Source organism: Stylophora pistillata, chromosome 3, assembly GCF_964205215.1.
Source record: "Stylophora pistillata chromosome 3, jaStyPist1.2, whole genome shotgun sequence".
In the NCBI taxonomy this organism is placed as follows: Eukaryota; Metazoa; Cnidaria; class Anthozoa; order Scleractinia; family Pocilloporidae; genus Stylophora; species Stylophora pistillata.
In genome coordinates this window covers 22845408-22867637 of record NC_142521.1, presented here as the reverse complement: position 1 = coordinate 22867637, position 22230 = coordinate 22845408, and the positions used below count along the sequence as shown (strand labels likewise).

At 40.7% G+C, this 22230-nt stretch overlaps 2 protein-coding genes across 4 annotated transcripts in view; one reads left to right on the top strand and one right to left on the bottom strand.

Moving 5' to 3' along the window:
* The first annotated feature begins 60 nt into the window (after positions 1-60).
* Positions 61-10062, top strand: LOC111335005 (dipeptidase 1). Of its 2 annotated transcripts, none has more exons than XM_022940834.2 (10): positions 61-299; positions 1816-1945; positions 4589-4872; positions 5423-5486; positions 6212-6311; positions 6823-6902; positions 7119-7224; positions 7462-7537; positions 8034-8169; positions 9658-10062. In XM_022940834.2, the coding sequence occupies exons 1-10, from the start codon at positions 145-147 to the stop codon at positions 9805-9807; spliced, it is 1281 nt and encodes a 426-aa protein (XP_022796569.2). In that variant the 5' UTR covers positions 61-144; the 3' UTR covers positions 9808-10062. The 2 variants fall into 2 exon arrangements, with proteins under 2 accessions (XP_022796569.2, XP_022796570.2); XM_022940835.2 differs by lacking the exon at positions 61-299 and adding an exon at positions 347-508.
* A 1035-nt stretch (positions 10063-11097) lies between these two features.
* LOC111335004 (uncharacterized) overlaps positions 11098-22230 on the bottom strand; it is a 35415-nt gene continuing 24282 nt past the window's right edge. The window contains exons 2-4 of one of the 2 annotated variants that reach the window (XM_022940833.2): positions 16927-17739; positions 14056-16556; positions 11098-13207 (exon numbers count right to left, since the gene is read on the bottom strand). In XM_022940833.2, the coding sequence (XP_022796568.2) occupies positions 12838-13207; positions 14056-16556 (2871 nt within the window). In that variant the 5' untranslated portion in view covers positions 16927-17739 and the 3' untranslated portion in view covers positions 11098-12837. The remainder of the gene's footprint in view (positions 13208-14055; positions 16557-16926; positions 17740-22230) is intronic. The other variant, XM_088755301.1, reaches the window with a different exon arrangement.

Sequence of the window (22230 nt, the reverse complement as noted above, 5' to 3'; positions counted from 1 at the left end):
CGATAGCAGTGAACCACAAAATAATAACTGACCCATTTATTGTTTAGAAACATAAAAATAGGATTCAATTACAAAGTGCGCTCTGCACAGGTTCGTTTGAAGAGTTTATGTCTGCTTGGATTGTGGATAGAGTTAGTGAGGAACATGAGCTGTGAACGGCTCTCTTCATTATGTTTCCTGTTCAGCTTTGTTTTTCTTGTTGGCTGTGTTCCAGTTTCTCGTGATCGCAGCCGCCGTTCTGCCATGGATTATCTTGCTAAGGCCAACAAGATCCTTGATGAAACACCTTTAGTGGACGGGTGAGTTGGCCGTGTGTGTTGGCCGTGTGTGCAAGAATTAACGAATACTACTTGACATAGTGTAAAGGCAAAAATGCGTTCAGTGTATTGAAAATAAGGTAAAGATATCGTCTGATGGAGGATTTGAGTGCTGACTCGAGCGATAAAAGGCGGGTCACCTATCGAGTGCGCGCGCCTTCAGTCGAAATACCACATAGTCTCCACAATCTGTGAGTATCGCTAATAGCAGTTGCTGGCGACTAAGTCGTAATTAAATTTTCTAAAGGGAATATCAAATCTGATGAGTAGATGAAGCTTCCTAGTTGTGTAGGATTCAGAAATACTTTCTTCAACCGATACGATATCTCTCCGCGGCATACTTATCCAGCTTACAAATGACCACGTAAATACCTTCTTCGAGAGAATGAGGTAATTTTTGTAGCCGAGAAAGAAAATCTTTTGCGGTTGTTCGACAGGGTCCGAGCAGTTCTTTATCTAAAAATCCCGCGGAAAACGCTCCCACAACTGGCAAGTGGAATGCGAGGAAGCATTTCATATATCAGCAGTTTCACGCGCGAAGAAAGTCGAGGTTTGCTCTCGAGCCGCTTACATTTAATGTATAAACTAGACTGTTCAGTGGGTTTCGCGCAAACAGACAAAAACTATTTATTTATTTTAAAATCTTTTCGCAGCGTGTTGGTAAGAACGAAACACCCCCCGCGTCGCGTGTACTTTGACCGATCTGTCTTCAGTCGGCATCTACCATGACTACCATGGGCTCACTGATTATTTGGAGTCTTTCCCCACAATGGAAGTTAACCGAGGAAAATTTTAGAGATTGTATTTGATAAATCTATTTTAGTTATTTCTTTTTTACTTTGTCGTTATTATCCTTTTATTTCCAATTTTTTTTTTTGGTTTCAATTATCCCTTTTTCCACAGCACACGCCTACGCTTAGAAATCAAACTTTTTTTAAAAAATATGTCAGGTGATCCCGTTAATGACCTTTGGACCCCAAAACCACACATAGTACGCTTGGGTTGCCCATGGTTCAATCAGACACTGTTTTAGTATTGTTGTCCACGTCTGTAATCTAGACGGTGGTGCTTGACCTTTTACACCCTAACATCAGTATCCATATTCTCTATACGTTTATTTTGGTACAGGCAAGGAGAATTTGTTTTCCAATCAAAGTTCTCTGAGCTGGCAACCAATCCCTATATTCTCATGACTCAGCTGTATTATTATAAGAAGAAGTTAGATACTTGTCATTCTAAGGGTTTGAAGGGTTAAAGAGGATTTACCTCTAGTTTTGACTGATTTCAAAAATTTCTGAGACTGGACAAGTGAGATATACTCAAACCTGACTAAGCGATCATCAAACGGAAAATGTAAGCCGGTGATAATTTGATACAGGTTTCGTAGCCTTAAGAGTCATTCCCCACTCTATATATTTTGTTTGCAAGTTTGTTTGTTTGTTTTTTTTTATTCTTTTTTCACCGAGCTTTGATTAAATCCAGGCGAGTTTCTTTGCAGACACAATGATATTCCTTATCAGATCCGGATAAAGTACAAGAACAGGTTTGAAAATCTTACTTTCGACACAGATGAGTCAGGATGGCATACAGACATACCTCGACTGAAAAAAGGCAAAGTTGGCAGTCAGGTACTACTAGAATGCTCCTTGAAAACAGCCCTTATGTGGTTAGGTTATTTAGCAATGCTGTATTTAGAAAGAAACTTCCTTGTTTACAGCATAAGCTATCATTTCCATGTCTTCGTGGCAGACATGGAAATGACTGAACGTAATTCGATTGAAATCTCAATTGAACAAAAGCAAACCAACAGATGCGAAGTCTTCATACAGAGGATGGGTGTGTCACTGAATTGTGAGTCTGTTACAATAGAATTTGTATTCAAAATGGTTCGTGTGGCTTGATGTTTACAAAGGAATCTTAAGGATAAGGTAGACCTTTGAGGGCCAATTTTTTGAAATTTTTTTCCCATGTCAAACTAAGCATTATTATTTTAACAATAGTTTCCAAAAAAGGGCGGTAAATTATTAAAACCTGCGCGAGTTATTCACAAAAACATGTTTTCCAACTTAATAATATACATGAAAAAATTTCTCAGTTCTGATTGGTTAAGATGAATGCAGTTTTCAGTTAATTCAGTGCAGAAGAGAGTTAATTCAGTGCACAAGAGGGTTAATTCAGTGCAAAGAAAGAAACAAACCGAACATTCTGATTGGTCAGAATGATTGGTCAATGTCAATGTCAAGGTCAATGTCAAGGTCAATGTCACTTGCAGGGTTTGAATAAATTATTTTTGCACGTGATGCGCGCGCTTTTCTTCTGCGAAGTTATAAGAAGCTACCTCGTATTTTTTCATGTATATTATTAATACATAATCACATGATTTCTTCGAGCAATTTGGAATAAATAAGCACTTGTAAATTTTTTCAAAGACCAATAATACCGATACCTTTGCTTATTTTCGTGGAAATGTAGTTAATATGGTGCTTCCAGGAGAGATTACCGTCAATTAGAACACCGAGGTATTTAACATATGTCTTACGTTCAAGAGATACCAATTGCTCTGAGTTCTCTATTTTAAGGTTTACTTCTCGGTATAGTTTGTGCTGAGAAGGATGAAAAATAACGAAATTAGATTTAGATAAGTTGAGAGATAATTTCTTTGAAGTCAACCATTCACACAACTTTAATAACTCTTCATTGACGACAACTTCAAGTTTGTTTAGATCTTTTTCTGCATATAGTAAATTGGTATCATTAGCAAAGAGGTAAAAGTCAAACTTTTTAGAGGAATGATGCATGTCATTGACATAAATTAAGAAAAGAAGCGGACCAAGTACAGAACCTTGAGGGACTCCACACACTAATCTCTCTTTGCTGGAGACAATATAGAATCGACAGACAAGTATGACGAGAATCCTCTAATTCCATAGTGGTGTAATTTATGCAAAAAAATCGAATGATCAACAGTGTCGAAAGCCTTTTTAAGTCAATGAAAATGCCACAGGAATATAATTTATTATCAATGTTGTTTTGAATTTTATTTAGAATATCCAGACTTGCATGTCGAGTTGAGCAGTTCTCTCTAAATCCATATTGCGATGTAAAAAATATATCATTCTTATTTAAAAAATATTTTAGGCGTTTGTACATTAGTTTTTCGAATATTCGATTAAACATGGACAGTAATGATATTGGGCGATAATATTGTTTGGGTCAGTTTCATCATCCGCTTTCTAAATTGGAATTACTATGGCGTGCTTTAATTTGCGGGGTAGATATCAGTTGAAATGGACATGTTCAGCTGGGGTATGAGATATAGCTTGACGTGCGGACTTCAAAAGACGAACTGGACATGAATAAAGTCCGTAGGCTTTGTTTGATGGAGTACTCAAAATTTCCATTTCAATTTCAGTAGAAGTGTCAGCGTCAAAGAAGAAAGAATTGGAGTAAAATGTGGTCAGCCAAAGGCGTAAATTGTTGGGAAGATTTTGAAAGAAAAAAGAAGCTGCTTTGTCTTTACACAAATGTGCTTTCTTTGAACGAATTAATAGGGATGTTAACGGAACAGATTGCCCTGAAATTCGGTAAGAAGACCTCCAAGATACCGACCTAAAAAACTGTGTGGGGGAATTCCGTTTTTCAACATGGATCTCCCACAATGGCCTCCGGCGCAATGCATTTGGACAAAATTTTTATCAGCAAACTTGACGGATAATTGCGAGGCAACCAATACGAATATCGTAAAGTCCCCAATGGTTTTGAAGACCAACATCTCAAGATGGAAATTTTGCAGAAGTCTTTATTTGTGTAGTAAGATTTGAACGATTAATTCGCTCAAAATAACACCGTCCATTTCGAATTGTCGGGTCCCATTCGCTTTACGATAAGATCAAGCTGTAACGAAACAATTTTTGCCGAACAGTGCATTTCACACCCTTTCATTAATATATAGTTAATGGTGGTCATGCTTCACATGGCGCATACAAACATTTTTTCACGGAAGAAACCCGCGAAGGTCTACCTAATCACTGAATCAACGCTGTTTAGTTTTTTCGGTATGTTGAACGTTTTTGCTTAACTAACAGTTTGTAGTCACCTTGCAAAATGAAAATTCTTGTATAAAAAGTGATTGGTCATAATGTCTTAATTTGCTCTTGTACTTTTATACCCTCACAGCATTCCGTTCCCGGGAATATTGTGAACCCTAATTCAAAATTGATGTTATATGACTCGCACAATCCTTGGCTTATGATATCACTTGTTATGTACAGTTTTGGGCCGCCTGGTCTTCATGTAATGTACGACTAAAAGATGCCGTCAGAATTGGCCTGGAACAAGTATCTGTCATACACCGACTGATTAACAAGTATTCAGATGACCTTGTATTTGTGAAAACAGCGCAAGGTATCAGAGATGCAAAGAAGAATGACAAGATCGGATCTCTGATTGGCTTAGAGGGTGGTCACATGATTGACTCGAGCCTGGCCACTTTACGAATGTTTTATAATCTTGGAGTCAGATATATGACGCTGACTCATTCTTGCAACACTGCATGGTAAGATGCCTCCTTTTCAATATTGTAAAGAAAAAAAAAATAGCAAGAAAGAAAGAAAGTCTTAGCACTCTAAACAACAAGCGTGTCTAGTAACAATGATAAGGTTGAGATCGGACTTCAGCATTATCAGGCGCCTCTGGCAGCCGCTTCAGTCCATGTAACGATCTAATTCGTTAATTCGCAAATTCTTTAGTATCAGGGTTTCTTCCTTATTTAGAGGAAAGCAGTACAACATGATTAATTACTTAAAGACCCAATTGTGAATAATCGATTAAGTATTGTCAGGAACTGAACTATGAGAACAAAATGTGTTAGTGCCTGCCAACTCTTCTGGGATGTTCACATATTTCAAGCACATCAATAAATGTCCTTCTCAATTATTATCATGAGTAGAAAAAAGATACATTCTACAAAGACGAAGGACAACTTCTACAAATAGTCTAATAAAAATAGAAAAATTATAAGATGTGTGCCTCTAACTAGATTAAGATGTCTGTTGAGTGAAGCTATCCTCCTCACTGAGTTTTTTTCGGTCTTGGGGCTAATCCAGGGCTGATGGGTGGACAGACAAAGTTTCAGGAGAGATTCATAAAGGTCTTACAGACTTTGGAAAGGTAAACATTCAAATATAATCATGTAAATGGTTTCACACAATACGCTACACTATGCTGTAGCTGTCTTATGGTAGCATGAGGCGGAGTGCTTTGTGAGATTGGAAGTGGCCTCAGAGCTAATAGACTGCATGAAAATACTTAGCTGTGTTTGTTTTACATTATTTTGAAGAAATTTTCGGATCACAGTTTTCAAGGACCTAGATATAAAGAAACGTTTAAAGTACGACACGAGGAGAAGAAAACTTGAGCTTAAAGCTTTTTTCGAAAATCAGTGGCCCCTCCGTTCTCTCAACTCAACTCAAACTACAAAACGAACATCCTTGCTTATTCTATTGCCCTTAATTTCCTAGAAATGTCTGACTACATGCAAAATGACCCTCCCTCCCTCCCAGGGATCTCTTGTATAACTGAAAATGGGTGCATTCAGAAGATAATACGATACTCGTGAAGGTCATGATACATAGAAACCTGTCATGCTCTGTTGGCATGTTCTAGCAAGCCGTGAGTCTCTTTCATTGTTCTTGTAATCAATGCTACCTAGAACTTACTTTAAGCGAATCATTTGTTTTCTTCAACTCTTTAAAAAGGAGTGTTGAAATGTATATTCTTTTGGCAAGCCACTAACATAAGCTGGGCTTAGATAGGCGAAAGGCATAAGATTTGTCATCAACGATGAAACGCACATTTCTCTAGTCTCTAAGTATAGATCTTACTTTAAATTTCAGCTAGTTGTACTTGAGATGAACCGTTTGGGAATGCTTGTTGATTTGTCGCACGTTTCCTTTAAGACGATGACTGACACTCTTGATACTGTCAAAGCCCCTGGTATGTAGTTGATGAGAAAGATTGGGAATTTGTTTTCCATCTTCCGTCTTGTTTTCCCTGTTTTTCCTTACTCCCTATAATCCAACAAAATATATTTGGAGCGAAAATATGCTCGTATTTGTCCATGGACATAATTTGTTCCTCAAGGCTGTTCCTCGAGGCTCGAGCCTCGCTCCCGGAAACTTTTGCATCTTGGAGCAGATAATGTCCCCAGATAATATCCGTGCATATTTTTGCGCCAAAACGAGGCTATCGTTTATCATTCTGATCCTCAATCCTCTCCTTCTGGCCCTAATCATGTCCGTGGGGATAAGTAGAGAGGAATAAGTCTGATAAGTTTGCTTATTGTTGTAACTTATTTCCAAGAAAATGCGCTGAAATTATAAACAAAGCTTTCATTTCAATTTTATCAATAGAATTAAATTGATTTTAATCTTCTCTACTTTGACTGATCAATAAAGTCTGAGATGTATTTGGTTTCATAACATTTTGCCTTTGAAATCATTCTTAGTTATATTTAGCCATTCCTCTGCGTATGACATTCATTGTCAGCATGGCCGCAACGTTCCAGATTATGTCCTCAAGAGAATGGTGAGTAACTGTTACTCGTGCCTATGATGTCATTCAGTTATCGCAGCAGTGTATGGTTGTTATATAAGTCAGGAAAATGTGGGGGGCAAAACTGGGTCTTAAGGGCAGAGGATGAGCTGGAGACTTGTTTTTAAGTTAAGAAACCTTTTAAGACACACTTGATCAAAAACTTGTGCAACTATATTGCTTCTATTTCTTTGCTTTTTGTCATGACAGCCTGAGAATGGAGGAGTTGTTATGGTGAATTTTTACAGTGACTATATATATTGCAACAAGAGCGATCCATCAAAAAAAGATAATGCCACCTTAGAACACGTAGCAGGTGAGTAAAGAGAATTATTCATATAGTTTTTGGCGCAATGATACATTTCTCGCGAAGAGGAAATGATGAAGGGGGGTAGTTAAATGTATGCACCCATGTGGGATGCCTATTGATATTGACTGGCCACGTTCGAGCTGTTTCGACCTTATACATGTATAAGGTCAGATTCCCATGCAGAACTGTTAACCAGAATTGATAGGAGACACAGAAATGTAGTTAACTTTTATTTGGTTCCAGATCACATTGATCACATTAAGAAGGTCGCAGGGATTGATCATGTGGGCCTTGGAAGTGATTATGATGGTGTACCGCGGTAAGATACCTAAGTTCTTCCTTTTATTAATTTTCAGTGGCTTCTAGTTACTGCGGATTCCCCCAAATTATCAGGGAGACATACAAACCTGTACCAGAACTTGTATGTCATTTTCCAATTCACGAAAACAAGTACTGTGTTCATCAATTAAGTACCCAACCTCGAATAAATTTTCACCTCGAATAAGTGTCCACCCTGTGGGCAGGAAAAGTTAATAAGCGTTCACTCCCACCACCCCCCTCCCCCTCACACAAAGGAAAAAAAAAACGTACTTGAAGTGGACAAGAGATGTATTTCTTTACTGGCTTGCAATTCGTAAATCAACCATCTTTGGTACAAGTTCTATTTATTGTTTTGTTACAAAATGAATCAACAATACGTAGAAAAAGGTGAAAATTTTAATAAGGGCTCAGCCTCGAATAAGCGCCCATAAGTGTGGTGAGCACCCGAATAACCAGGGTATCTTAAGTCTTTTCCAAAAATTTGTGTCTTTCAGCTTACCAAAAGGGCTTGGGGATGTAGCAAAGTTTCCTGATCTTATTGCTGAACTCTTGAAACGAAATTACACTGAAGATGAGGTGAAAAAGGTGGTTGGTGAGAATCTCATCAGGGCTTTTGAAAAAGCTGAAGAGGTCGGTGGAACATTATCAAATTAGTATATTATGAGATGAAAACCTTTTTGCCCTTTTGGAAAGCATAGCTGCCAGATGCTTTTAAGCGTGGCTGAAGCTACAATCTTGGACAAAACTGTTGAGACAGTTACACAAATTTCATGTCAATTTGCACTTCACAATATTAGGACAAGACATTCCCTTCCCCCCCCCTCCTCTTCAATATTGTATATCTAGGGTAGGTGTTTTATAATGACTTTTTCTTAAGATTTCCAGCAACATTGACTTCGGGGAGGGGAAGGAGGAATTCAAATTTTTGAGAACTGTTATTGATATTTTTTAAGGGATGTAATCCAGGTATGTCGCGAAAGGTTTGGTCCAAGTTTGTAGGTTCGCTACAACCAGTTATAAAAGTAGTTGAGATATGTTACTTGGACAAGAGAATTTTTCACCGTGTGACCCAACATGATGTATCACCGCACTCCCCCCTTTACAATGTTGGTAGCTAAGGGGTACCATGCATAAAACTTCGATGAACAACATTGAATCGCAGAAGGGGGCAGCTTTTAATTTCTCTGCACTAAATTTGTTCTTGGCCATCTTATGAAGTCGGTAAATGCGCTTTTTGGGGTCTCAACATTTTTGGAACTGGTTGTAGGTTCGGGATTGAGTCCTGTATGGTTCATTAATTTTGTCTTTTTCCGTAGGCGCAATGTTTATCTCATTCCTTTCGAGAGTTAGACGTGATTTTTATTAGTGCATTTTTATTAGTGATTTTTATTAGTGCAGAAACGTTTAAAACGCGAGATCATAAATGTTGGGGAAAGGCCCTTGCTCTCGCGAGTCTCTTTGTTCAATATGTGTTTGCGCTTCAGTTTTTTTTTTTGTTTTTCATCTCAGTAATGCGTTTTGGTGAGTTCGGGATACCGTTTAGACCCTCGTTTTCTTATCTCAAAGTTGGTAGGCTCCGGTGCGGTCTGAAATCAAACAAGTGATTTATAAAATCAGGTGACAGCGAAACGAAAGTCCGGTTAGTTAATCACGAGTACGATCACATTCAGAATCGGACGACACATATTCCTGTCCGAAGAAAAAAAAAACTATAAAAAAATGCAGGAAACAAAGCACCCTTTGGCATGGTAGGCTAAAAAACTCTGATTACACTGCGTGTAGATGGCGGGTATTGAACAATCAACACAATCATGACGTATGAACTGTCCCATTGTGCCTGAAATTACCAATCACGTTCGTGAATGTTGTTATCGTTTTGATAACACTAGTAGAATTCGAGATGAATGTAAGGGAAATGAGAGGCGACGGCCGATAGTGATCCAGGTTTGCAGAATGGCGTTATTATGCTAGACATGATCATGAAATATCTTGGTGTAGAAACTCCACAAAACTTGACTGGATGTAATTAATTTTGTGCTTTTCCTTCTTCGTGAATATCGTTGAGAGCGTTGTATATTTGAGAGTTTGTAGTCTTTTAATGTGACTGTTTTATTTTAGGTTGCTAAAGAACTACAGAAGAAACAAGCTCCATTCGACGAGTATCGATTCTTCTCCAATGTAACTTGCAGGCCGAATTACGGAGGTGGTTTGACAGGTTGGGTTCCAAGATACAATAGAACAATCACAGCTGTACCTTTGGTAATCTGATGAACTGTCTAGTAAAGTTGAGAACTGACAGGATTTGCAGTAAAGTGAAAGAAGCTTGTTTGGCTGGGCGACACAAAACCAAACAAATTTACTCGATACATTTTAATAACATAGCTATATAATTGACAATCAAAGGTAATTGTAGTGGAGGTTTCTCTAATGATGACTCAATCTGTACACCAGCCAAAAGCGATCTCGTTCCATATTAGTCTTAGTGTGAAAAAGAACCAAATAAAGTAAAACTAAAACTTCCAAGCTATACACAACTTTATCGGGGTCTATCCGTCAAAGTACCTGACCGTTACACATCAATTATACTATATTATTGGAAGAAGTCATTGCTGCAGTGTCAGAGGGATAATAGGGTTAACAAAGCAACAATGTGTAGAGATCCGGCCGAGAAAATTCCTTTGATAGGCAATTGTCTTTAAATCCTGGGTACAGTTGGTTTGGTTTTTTAACTAAATATCCCATAATCCCCTCCAAGTACTCCGATGGTAATTTCCAACAAATTCTTCGCCGGTCTTCACTCTGCCCATGGTCTTTCTTTTTAAGCCGGCGACACACCTGGCATTCAACTTCTCCGCGATCGTTTGATCACGGTGATCGGCGAAAAGAATCGCCAGGTGTGTTGCTGGCTTTAAACCATTTTTTGGTAAGAAACCCTTTTCAACTAAGTAAAACAGTTTTGATTGAAACTCCGGACAGTAACTTGTATTAACGAATAATCCCTAAACTAGTAGTTTCAATGTAAAAGTGGGTGCTGGCTTCAGAGATTGAAGGATCTCCATGAAGTAGGACTTGATCGATATCTTGACACCTCCATTCGCGAATCGGCAAAAATGCTCACATAAAATCTTTTATTTTCCTCATAAAACACATAAAAATCTCTTATTTTCCTCGAGTGTCGACACTAAACCATTCATGACCTTGATGAATACTTCCACAAGCAATTAAAGACATCTGTATTAAAAAATCACCTCCTTGATTTCTAGGGACGGCTGTACACAGCTATTCCTCGAAATCGATCGATATTTCCACGTGCATTTTACGTGATGTCATCACAAGAACCCCGGATATAAAAAAGCAATCCAACTCGCATGTCTCCGATCCTACATCCGACAAAATTTAGCTTTTACTCGCTATTGTAAAGAATAGGCTGCTGCCTTGCGAGGGTTCGCCGGCGATAACTCAGTTTATTTGGGTCTAATGCTATCACTTGATTGATAAGGCTGGGGAGAGAGTAAAAGTAATAGCACCAGAGGGCAGCGCGCCATAGATTCCAGGAAAGGAGGAGGAAAATGACTAACGGTAGTCTTATATTTGTCCTTATATACAACCCGTAACAGTGGTATCGCTTGACGTAAAGAAATTTCACACTGAAGTAGGAAGGACCTAATAACAGGTTTTCTATCTTACTCCATGCGACACAAGGTTACTTCCCACCTTCAGATACCAAAAAAATCACTTTTCTTTTTATTTGACTAAATTGAAGTAAAAAATTTTACCTAACGTTTCCGAATAAAATTAAAAATCTGCAAAAGCGTCGAGTCATATAGAAAAACGTATTTTTGAATAAAAGTTAATAAATCAGGAAGGTGTCATAATCTTTTAACCTGGGCGAGCCTCCTCGGGAAATTATCGCGGCAACCGCTCCTCTTCATTTGATTTGCATATTTTGTTTATATTGCGCGCTTGTCAAAATTTACACGTAGAAACTCTTTGCTTGTGGTAAGATCTTTGCTCATGGAAAATTGAAAAGCAGAAAAACGTCCTTGGGTAAAAAAAAAGACAAAAACAAAAAACAGGCCCAAAGAAGAAAGAGGGGTACCATTCTGTCAAGAAAAGTAAAAATCCTTGGTAAAAGCGACTGGTACTCCGCTCCACGCTGGCGTCCAGATTCCGAACAAAGAGGTCACCGTTAAACCAAAATTTATCATACATTAAGTTAAAAACGAGGTTTCTTTTTACGTATGGAAGTATCAGCCTTGATACAAAAACATTTACAATCGGCTCGAATAGTAATTTTGAAAGCTGTCTGTCGATTCGTTGTCTAGCCTCTCAGCACATCATCTGGTGTTTCCCTTTTTACCGCGGGTTTCTAGGTTCTCTAATATTGTGTTGTTTTCCTCAATGCTCCATTGAGCGATCGAGATATGAAAAACATGTTTGCAATGCGTTACTTTTCCCGGGAATTCTTGATCATTGACGCCAGGAGTTCCCGTTGTTCCATTTGTTTGCCGGTTTCAGGAGGCGAGATAATCTCCTGGTGTGGAACAAGTAGTTTACAAACCTTTAGGAGCTCAAATCTGGCATTTGATTTCGAGAGGAATACAAACATTTGAGCGAATTTAAAGGACCGATTTTCGTAAAATTTCGCCAAAACAATCTAGGGATAATGAGAAAGGAAAGTTTGTTGAGAAATTCTAGTATCTGAAATATTTCATGTCTCGCATATTTACGCTACTCTAACTTTAGGCGCGGATATCAAGACAACCAATCAGAATTTCGGAAAAGCCCGACACACTTCGTTGATTAAGGCCTTGTAAATAAGACTGTGCAGCCTTACTGGCTCCTGACACTTCCTACATAAAAAATCGCATAAGTTACATTTTTATCTTAAACAACATTTATTTAGCTTTCTTTTGATGTATAACTTGTTGGGATTTTCTTTCTTCAACTAGCGCGCGTAAGAATTTTTTCCCGAAGAACACCCGCGAAGGTGGGAAGTAACCCTAATGTCTCATCTTCCTCCGAATCAGGAACCAAAGGATCCCAGCATAATCAACAGCATTTCAAGCTATTCTAAACCAGGTAAAAAGCAACGTCGGCATAATCTTTCTGCGTCCTTCGACACGTATGACAACGACTTTTTCTCCCGCGATGAAAATTCTGATTGATGCTTTAAGTATGTTACCTATCTCCTTGCGGAAATATAATGCTTCACGGTTCGTCTGCTAGATCCGTCCCATTATTGTTTCGAAAAACAAACAACTCCACCTTAGCCTTATTAGAAAACTGAATTCCATGTCATCTATCGTTATTCTGCATAGTTTGTTCCATGAGCTCTGCGATTTCATGGTTTCCACACTTGTAAGCAATATCCAGAGGCCGCCTTCCATCGCTATCCAAAGCTTTCATATTGCTGCCATGTTTAATCAGGAGCGTTGCCACCATGACTGCATTACAAGCCGCAGCGACATGCAAAGGAGTACTGGCTTGCCAATCTAACGCTTCTACATCAGCTCCACGATCCAGCAGGATATTTGCAATGTCATCTCTGTCTGACTCCGCCGTCCGGTGAAGTGGGGTGTTACCTTCATTATCCACTGATCGGATATCACAGCCATGTCTAATGAACAGTTCTGATGTGTCACATGTCCAGCGTGACCTGGTGAACCTGAGGTGTTCAAAAGCAACACACACCCTTACTTAATAAGAGTTAGTAACATGTCAGTAACATCTTGGAGTTGCATTTTTACTTTATGATTCTTTCTAACTTGTGCTCTGTTGTTTACTGGTAGAAACCTCCCTGTAAACAGGAACTCGGCGGATGATGAACTCGATGATGTTCAGTAATGTGATTGTTGACATCGCCTTTCCTCGCGGCCCGATTGTGTTCAGTCAGTCTTGTTGTGAGGTTCCTACCAGTCTCCACGATACAGAAGCATTGGATCTTATAAATCGCTCTCTTTCTGTTTATAGGTTTGTGCTTGTCTTTGACGTTTGTTGGTAATGAAGTGTTGGGTTCATGGACGACGCGGATATTGAGGGGTTGTAGGATGCGTGAGGTGTTCTCAGACATGCCCTCTCTGTACGGTTTAGTCGCTGTAATCGTAGGAGTTGGGGTATCGTCTGTTTCGGTAGTTGCAGTTTGTCGGTGGTATTTCGTCAGATAGGGTCGTTGTTGTGGTTTTTCTTTGAAAAAACACGGTCAAGGTATTTGTTCACGTCGCATAAGTTGTCAGTCGTGTTACACACCAGTTGCGAACGTCGTGTTAGAAGTTATCTGGTTTGCACGACATAATTCCAATTCAGAGTTAAAAAAAACACATCGTTGTAAAGCAGCACCGTATAAAATGTATTGACCTCTTTAACTTCAAGTCTATTGTTTGCTTTCGCTTGATCTCCAGGTTATCCTGTTAAATTTCCATACTAATAAATACGCAAACTCTTGCAAACTTAGCATACTGTCCAACGGACAAATGACTGAGTTGAGGAAAATATAAGAAGAAAGTTGTCACTCACTTTGCTCTTGAGCGTTCACACTTTACAGCGCAGATGAGATGCAGAGGGGTGCTTCCCTGATTGTTCCTTGCACGAACATCTGCTCCGTTTCTCAGCAACAGTCTGACTGTGGTGGGATCAGTGGTCCATTCAGCTATCAAATGCAGTGCACTGTTACCATCAACGTCAGTTTTCTTGACGTCACAACCTTTCTCGACCAATAGTGCTACAGTATGGTATTTCCAGACGCATTTTCTACAGCCGTGTGTGCATTCACACCTGGCGGTGATTGCTTTGTGAAGGACACTTTCCTTTCGCTTGTTACACTTGGTTATATCACAGCCATTTTGTAACAGAAGCTCTGCAGTGTGTGTGTTACGGTTGTTTGCAGCTAGGTGGAGTGCTGTGTTGCCATCAATGTCAACGTCGTGAACGTCGGCGCCTTTGTGAATCAGTGCTCGAGAAATCTTATGGTTTCCCTTCAGCCCAGCCGAATAATGCAAAGCTGAGCGACCCAGCTTGTCCCTCACTTTAATGTCTGCATTGTTATCGAGTAAAAGTTTCACGATAAGATCAGGCCCACGAGAGAATCTTATAGCTCGCATTAATGGCGTACAACCTTCAATGTCCATCGCATTTACCTTACTGCCATAATCAAGAAGCTGTTCTACAATTTTAACTGAAGAGCTTTCGGCCGCCATATGCAGTTCTGTTCGTCCTTGTTGATCTGTATCACCCACTTTACTTCCAAATTCAAACAGCAATTTTGTCATGGCGAAGGTGATGCGTTCATTTCCAAGGAAGGTGTGAAGATTGGTGTACACGTTATGAAGTGCTGTGTAACCTTCTCCGTCAACTAAGTTCACAACAGCACCTTGGTTCAGTAACAAAGAAGCAATTTGAGAATGTCCTTCACTTACGGCCAGACAAAGCGCCGTACGTTTAGCGCCATCACGAGCATTGACGTCACTTCCATAACGCACCAAAACTTCCGCCATGTCGATGTGATTATCTCCATATGAGCAGGCTATGTGCAAGGGCGTCTGGTCATCGCAGTCTTTAGCCTCACGCGGAGCACCTCTCTGTAGCAACACTTCAGCCAAACTTGTTTTTCCATTCTGTGCTGCAATATGTAAAGGAGTCAACAGGCTGTCGTTAGCGGCGTTTAGGTCAGCTCCATAACGTAATAGGAGCTTTACTACGTCATCACTGCAGTATGCAACTGCAAGTGACAAGGGTTGGTCACCCGTGACTTCTTCAGCATTAACGTCGCCGCCGTTTTGTATCAATAACTCGGCGATTTCTGAATGGCCTTCCTGAGCGGCAAAGTGTAGTGGGGTTTTGTCATTATTGTCATTTGCATTGACGTGGGCCCCCTGCTCCAGCAATAGAATGGCGCAGTCTTTCTGATTGTAGATCACGGACATGAATAATGAAGTTTGACCCTCGTGGTCACGTGCGTGCACGTTCACCCCTCTCTCAATCAACAGCTTCACCATGGCAACTTGTCCTTCTTGGGCAGCGTAATGCAAAGCTGTTCTTCCAAATATGTCATGCACGTTGACGTCGCTACCATAGCGAAGCAAAAGCTCGGTAATCTCCCTGTGATTTTTGAATGAGGACAGGAACAAAGGTGTTTTTCCCGAGGCTCTTACGTCCACATTACTTCCCCTTTGAAGAAGAAGGTGGGCCAAGCTAATGTAACCTTTATCAGCTGCTAAGTGAAGTGCGGTAAATCCCATTGGATCTGTAGTATTAACACAACCACCCTGAGCCAGGAGAAACTCGACTGTCTCATAATTTCCTTTCGCCGTTGCCAACATAAGTGGTGTGTGACCGCTAGATGACCTTGAATGGACGTCAGCGCCATGTTCAATAAGGATAGCAACTGTTTTGGTGTGTCCGTTTTGGGCGGCAAAATGTAATGACGTCATCCCTCGATCACTAACATCACTCACACCACAACCAGCTTCTATTAACAAGAGAACAGTCTTTGATCGGCCGTTGACTGCAGCATAATGAAGAGGTCTCATTTCATGTTTATCTTTAGCATTTACATCGCCTCCCTTATTGAGGAGAAGCTCTGTAAAAGCTATAGTATTACGTGTAGCAGCTAACATCAACGGCGTGACTTGATCCGTATTGCGTGACACTTCATTTGGGTCTGAACCAATGTCGAGAAGTCTCTTGAGGTGTTCCATCTTTCCTATTCTGGAAGCGATATGCAGCAACGACTTGGACTGAAATTCAAAATATATAGGGACCAGAATCGCGTGTATTCTCGCGCTATTGTCGCTCTGGGATGAGCCTCTTAATTCTAGTGCGTTTTTTCCTGGGTGAGATGAATGGCTCTCTGTGTTGATAGTTAAAGCAATAGCATTGTCTAGTTTGCCAGGACTGTAGTTCGTGATTATTTGAACAGTTTCTAAATCACCTTCCAAACACGCAGCATGGAGTACGCTCAGTCCGCTGCGTTCATTTGTCGCCGTTGCGGCCTGGAAAGCCAGTGATCGTAATGACATCTGAAAGAAAGGTAGATAAATAATGCAAACGCCGGTAAGGTTCCAAGATACCCCTGAGGGCTGATTAGTTCCCTAAAGAAAAATTGGTTAATTTTTTATTTTTGATTCAGGCTGGCGGACAGCGACAGTATGACGTTAGAGTTACTGTGACATTTAATCGAGATTATGCACATACCCGAATCCCTGGAATCCCCCGAATCCCTCTAATGAGCACCCTCCCCCGAGTAAGCGCCTTCCCCCTAGGCCATAATGTCAAACAAGTGCCCCTCTCGAAAAAGTGCACTCCCTCCCTTATTATCTAAAATAAAGTCGAACCTGCTGTAAGCGATCACCAAGTATAGGTGGTCGCTTACGAGAGGTAGTCGCTCACCAGAGATCACGTTCTTTGGTACCGCTTCGCCACAACTTTTCTGTTCAATACAAGATTGATACAGTCAGTACTAACAAGCGCCCTTCATGGCGGCCACATGTTTTATTAATGCTCGCCGGGTTTTCCCTTTTTTCCTTTACTGTATCGTTTCTTATTTTGTTCAGTACAGCCACGATTTTTGTTATTCATTTAATGCGCGTAACCCCGTTTCTTGGAAGCAAGGAATCATGCTGGTAGGCCAATTCCACTCCAACTTATCACTTCCATCGATAAAAGTCGGCCAGTGCCGAGGTCAATCCTTCTTCGCCGTGGATTGATTGCTTGCTTGGTCAAGACACGGGTATTTACGCATAGCGGCTCCTGATTTTGAACCTGCGTTCGACATTACAGCGTGTATTGATGTAGCTAATAATCCAGGGCCTGATGTGGAAACGCCAAAACTTTTGTTGCCTACCGTGAACACCTCCGAGCCGTCATCTTTTCCGGGAACATGTTTGCGGTACACAGCTTTTTTCAAGTTTGTTCAGTTCTTCGAAAACCACATTTAGAACTCCCATCTGGGCGAACTAAAAAATGTTGGTTTACTACACTACCATGGAAAAAGAGGTAATTCTCGCCGCCATAGTACTAATCATAGTAGTGAGTCTTTAATGGTCGGTAAGAAATGAACGTCATTCAAAGATCCAGATTCCTACCGTAGTGACATCAATCGTCGGCGTTCTTTACGTTCTGAACGCGGGCAACCGGTTCGAATTGAAATACAGAGGAGGAACGGAACAGTCTTGAAAACAAGTCAAGCTGGTTATGCGGTCCCTAAATGTTGTTTTATGAAGACAAAGAACAAAATTAAAGCAAACATTGCGCTGGAAGCAGATCTTTACGCAGCCGATATTGACATCTGCGTGGCATCCGAGACCCACCGAAAAAAGGTTGTACCCAATGCTTACGTCGCGATCACGAATTACACGATATACAGAAGAGATTGGGATTGGTTTGGAAATGACAACAGGGCAAAGGGTGGAGTTGCGGTGAATATTAGAAATTCTGGTAACCTCAAGATTCTGGATGTCAAGCGTTCTGAAACTTTTGAGTGCATTTACATTACAATACAACTGCCTTCAAACCATAGAATGATGATTTGCGGCCTATATCATCCCCCGAAACCGCGATACATAGAAGACTACTTGATTTCTTATCTAAGTGACATATCTGATCAGTTCTTGGACGGTTCTCCAGATGGCACTGTTATGATCGGCGGCGATTTGAATAATTTAAATCTCGACAAACTCTCACTGACACTAAGCGGTCTCACAACATTGGTTGACTTCCCCGCGAGAGGCACGTCTATTCTAGACAACTGCCTGACAAACAATTGCACCTTATTCTCAAAGTGTTATCCCTTTGACGCTCAAATAAAGACTGATCACAGAGGCGTTATTGTGCGTGCAGGTGCGAAGCTTAAGCCCATGAGATACAAATGCACAATGCACGATTACAGGGAGCATAGAAAAATTGCGTTTCATGCAAAAAATTCTAGAACTAAGCTGGGACGTTATTTTCGACAGCGAAGATGTGGAATCTGCTTCTTGTTACTTGCCATCAACGCTCCGTGACCTTATGAATGAAAACTTTCCGGCTAAAACCGTGCGTATGTTTACGAGTGATCCACCATGGATAACTCCGCTGGCTAAAGCGCTGCTTAAGAAAAAGCCAAGGCTAAATGCCGCAGCCCGAATGGATGCTCAATCAGTCTTAAAGAAAGAACTAACGCGATAGTTGCAGAAAATCGTAAATTGCTCGCGAGTGGAAAGTTGGGTTCTAAGGCTTGATAGAAAAAGGTTGATGTGTTGTCAAAAAGGAAAGAAAGTTCTAAGTCAATGTTTGACGAGAGCTTTTTGAGAGAACTTAATCATTATTTTGCAAATTTATGCCACAATGAAGACTACATCAGTCCTGTACGCATCGACATCAAGGAAAACATTCCTGCACCACAGCTCACACTGAGCTAGGTTTACCATGCTCTGCTCAAAACAAAGCAAACATCTACCAGCCCAGAGATAATTTACCATTCTGGGTCTGGAACATCCTCGGAGACCCAGGGGCTGAGTCGATTTCAAGTTTGGGCATGAAGAGCCCCTGGGGACATTGTCTGACAAGACTAGTTCCAAACGGTCGCAGTCGTTCTGCCATCTGATTGGTGCCAGAAAATCTTTGTGTTTTTCTGCCCAATCAGAGTGAAGTGTGCTTTAGAGTCCTTTCGTGTGTTTTAACACGGACATATACTAGTAGCTCAGTTGCTCACTGTTTGTTTGGACCCTGCGACGGAGATTTGCTTGAGGTGAAAAGTTTCAGTCTCAGCGCTCAATGTAAGAGAAATCGATCAGATTGTCCGCGAAAATCTTACCGGAAATTATACTGAATACTTTCGCAGGTATCACTAGAGAACGTGTTTTAAAGTTTGCGAGGTTTGTATACAAGACGATGGTTGCAGTCATTGATATGTCGGTTTAAACGTTAAACGAGATTTAAGCTTAAATCTTTCTAGATTTTTTGCATAATTTGCTGTGACTGAAACTTTGCCAATCCCGTGAGGTTATTTCGTCGCACGGGCCACGCAGGTATGCCGAGCAAATGGCGCTTTCGCCTACGTAGCTTTCTGCTTTCTGTGCGCGCCAAAATCTAATCTTAGTAGTAAAGTCGTTCACGATACGGCCAAGGTTGCAGAGAACGTTAAGTTCGTGGACGACCTCCAACTTAGCTGTGTTTCCGGTTAGCTAATTAAAATCTGAACAAAAACTTATTAACGAGAACATCGTGGGAAGGAGAAATGTTTTCGGGCAGTTACCGAAGGGGTTTAGAAAGAGTTTAATCTTTCAACTGCTGTCTAGAGTGTTGAAATTCTTGAGCTAGGAAGGCCACGAATTCTCTTCTAGTCCCTTGGTCATTGTCATTTCACCTCTTCTGTCGATTGTTGAAGACCAAGTTAAATACCTTTGATCATTGGGAATCGATCCGATGCTGTTTTCAATGGGAAAAACAAAGACCAAGAAATATTGGATGGAAAGGGCGGGTTTGCTTTGTTGCAAATGTCAGCTTAGTAGTACAGGGTCATCTACCCACATCTAATAAGCAAAAGTTTCCACGCTTAGCTTTTCTTTTTTTTCAAGCGAAGATGAGATTTGATTTTGGCACGCACAGAAAGTTGCGCAAGTACCAGTTGCTCGACAAACCTGCGTGGCCCGTGCGACGAAATAACTTCACGGGTTGGCAAAGTTTCAGTCACAGCAAATTATGCAAAAAATCTAGAAAGATTTAAGCTTAAATCTCGTTTAACGTTTAAAGCGACATATCAATGACTGCAACCATCGTCTTGTATACAAACCTCGCAAACTTTAAAACACGTTCTCTAGTGATACCTGCGAAAGTATTCAGTATAAATTCCGGTAAGATTTTCGCGGACAATCTGATAGATTTCTCTTAAGATAGAATAAATATATGAAAATCATATATTTTGAACTGCGGTATTTGATACGTATGATGCACGATCCTCGCAGTAGATAGCGCTATTTAAGCAATAGCGAAATTCAGACCTGAAAAAAATCAGGCCTGTACGGGACTCGAACCACTGACCTCTGACCTAGAGCGCTGCACTAGTATCGCAGAGGTCAGTGGTTCGAGTCCCGTACAGGCCTGATTTTTTTCAGGTCTGAATTTCGCTATTGCTTAAATAGCGCTATCTACTGCGAGGATCGTGCATCATATGTAGATTTCTCTTACATTGAGTGCTGAGACTGAAAATTTTCACCTCAAGCAAATCTCCGTCGCGCGGTCCAAACAAACATAGTGAGCAACTGAGCAACTAGTATATGTCCACACGAAAGGACTCTAAAGCACACTTCACTCTGATTGGGCAGAAAAACACAAAGATTTTCTAGCACCAATCAGATGGCAGAACGACTGCGACCGTTTGGAACTAGTCTTGTCAGACAATGTCCCCAGGGGCTCTTCATGCCCTAACTTGAAATCGACCCACAGCCCCTGGGTCTCCGAGGATGGGTCTGGAAGGAGAACGCTGCCCTATTGTACGGTGGCCCAGAAGGGACAACGCTTCTACTTGAAAATGTAGTGTCGTTCTGTAAAAATGTAAATGTTCTTTTAAGAATTAAACATCTTTCCTTAGAATTCTGCCATCGTTCCTTGTATATCTGCGACCGTTCCTTAGAAATATAGCTGTTCTATAGATACAATGAATATATGAAGTTCATATATTTTGAACTGCGGTATTAGATACATATGATGCACGATCCTCGCAGTAGATAGCGCTATTTATGCAATAGCGAAAATCAGACCTGAAAAAAATCAGGCCTGTACGGGATTCGAACCACTGACCTCTGCGATACTAGTGCAGCGCTCTACCAATTGAGCTAACAATTGGTAGAGCGCTGCGAGGATCCTACTGCGAGGATCGTGCATCGAGTACTGCGAGGATCGTGCATCATAGGTATCTAATACCGCAGTTCAAAATATATGAACTTCATATATTCATTGTATCTGATTTATCACTTTCACGGATTTATTACGATTGAACTTAACGGCCTGCTCCCAGTTGGCTTGTTAGTTCAATTGATAGAGCGCTGCAGTAGTATCGCAGAGGTCAGTGGTTCGAATCCCGTACAGGCCTGATTTTTTTTTTCAGGTCTGATTTTCGCTATTGCATAAATAGCGCTATATACTGCGAGGATCGTGCATCATACGTATCTAATACCGCAGTTCAAAATATATGAACTTCATATATTCATTGTATCTGATTTCTCACTTTCACGGGTTTATTACGAATAAACTTAACGGCCTGCTTCCAGTTGGCTTGTTAGCTCAATTGGTAGAGCGCTGCACTAGTATCGCAGAGGTCAGTGGTTCGAATCCCGTACAGGCATGATTTTTTTCAGGTCTGATTTTCGCTATTGCATAAATAGCGCTATCCACTGCGAGGATCGTGCATCATACGTATAGCTGTTATATGGAAACAGTCGCGAGATTCTTCCGTAGAAATCTAGCCCTGCCGTAGTATAAGCCGTCGCTGTTCCGTAGAAATGTAGCTCTTCCGTAGAACTCTTTGCCTCTTCCGTAGAGAACCTCAGCACTTCCGTAGAAATGGAACGCTTCCGTGGAAAGTTCAAACCTGTGCGCGCGCATTACAATGGGTGGGCACTGGGCATTAGCGCCTGGCTGTAATTCGTTGCTCGCCATTTTGCAAACGTTACGATGTTTCGTATATGTGCACGATCCTTCGCAGTAAAGCACTAT

Excerpts from the sequence above, each read along its gene's own strand:
- LOC111335005 (XM_022940834.2), top strand. The coding sequence starts at position 145 with ATGAGCTGTGAACGGCTCTCTTCATTATGTTTCCTGTTCAGCTTTGTT. Across the intron at positions 7,225-7,461 it reads CACCTTAGAACACGTAGCAG|ATCACATTGATCACATTAAG; the intron begins GTGAGTAAAGAG and ends ATTTGGTTCCAG. Across the intron at positions 7,538-8,033 it reads GATTATGATGGTGTACCGCG|CTTACCAAAAGGGCTTGGGG; the intron begins GTAAGATACCTA and ends TGTGTCTTTCAG.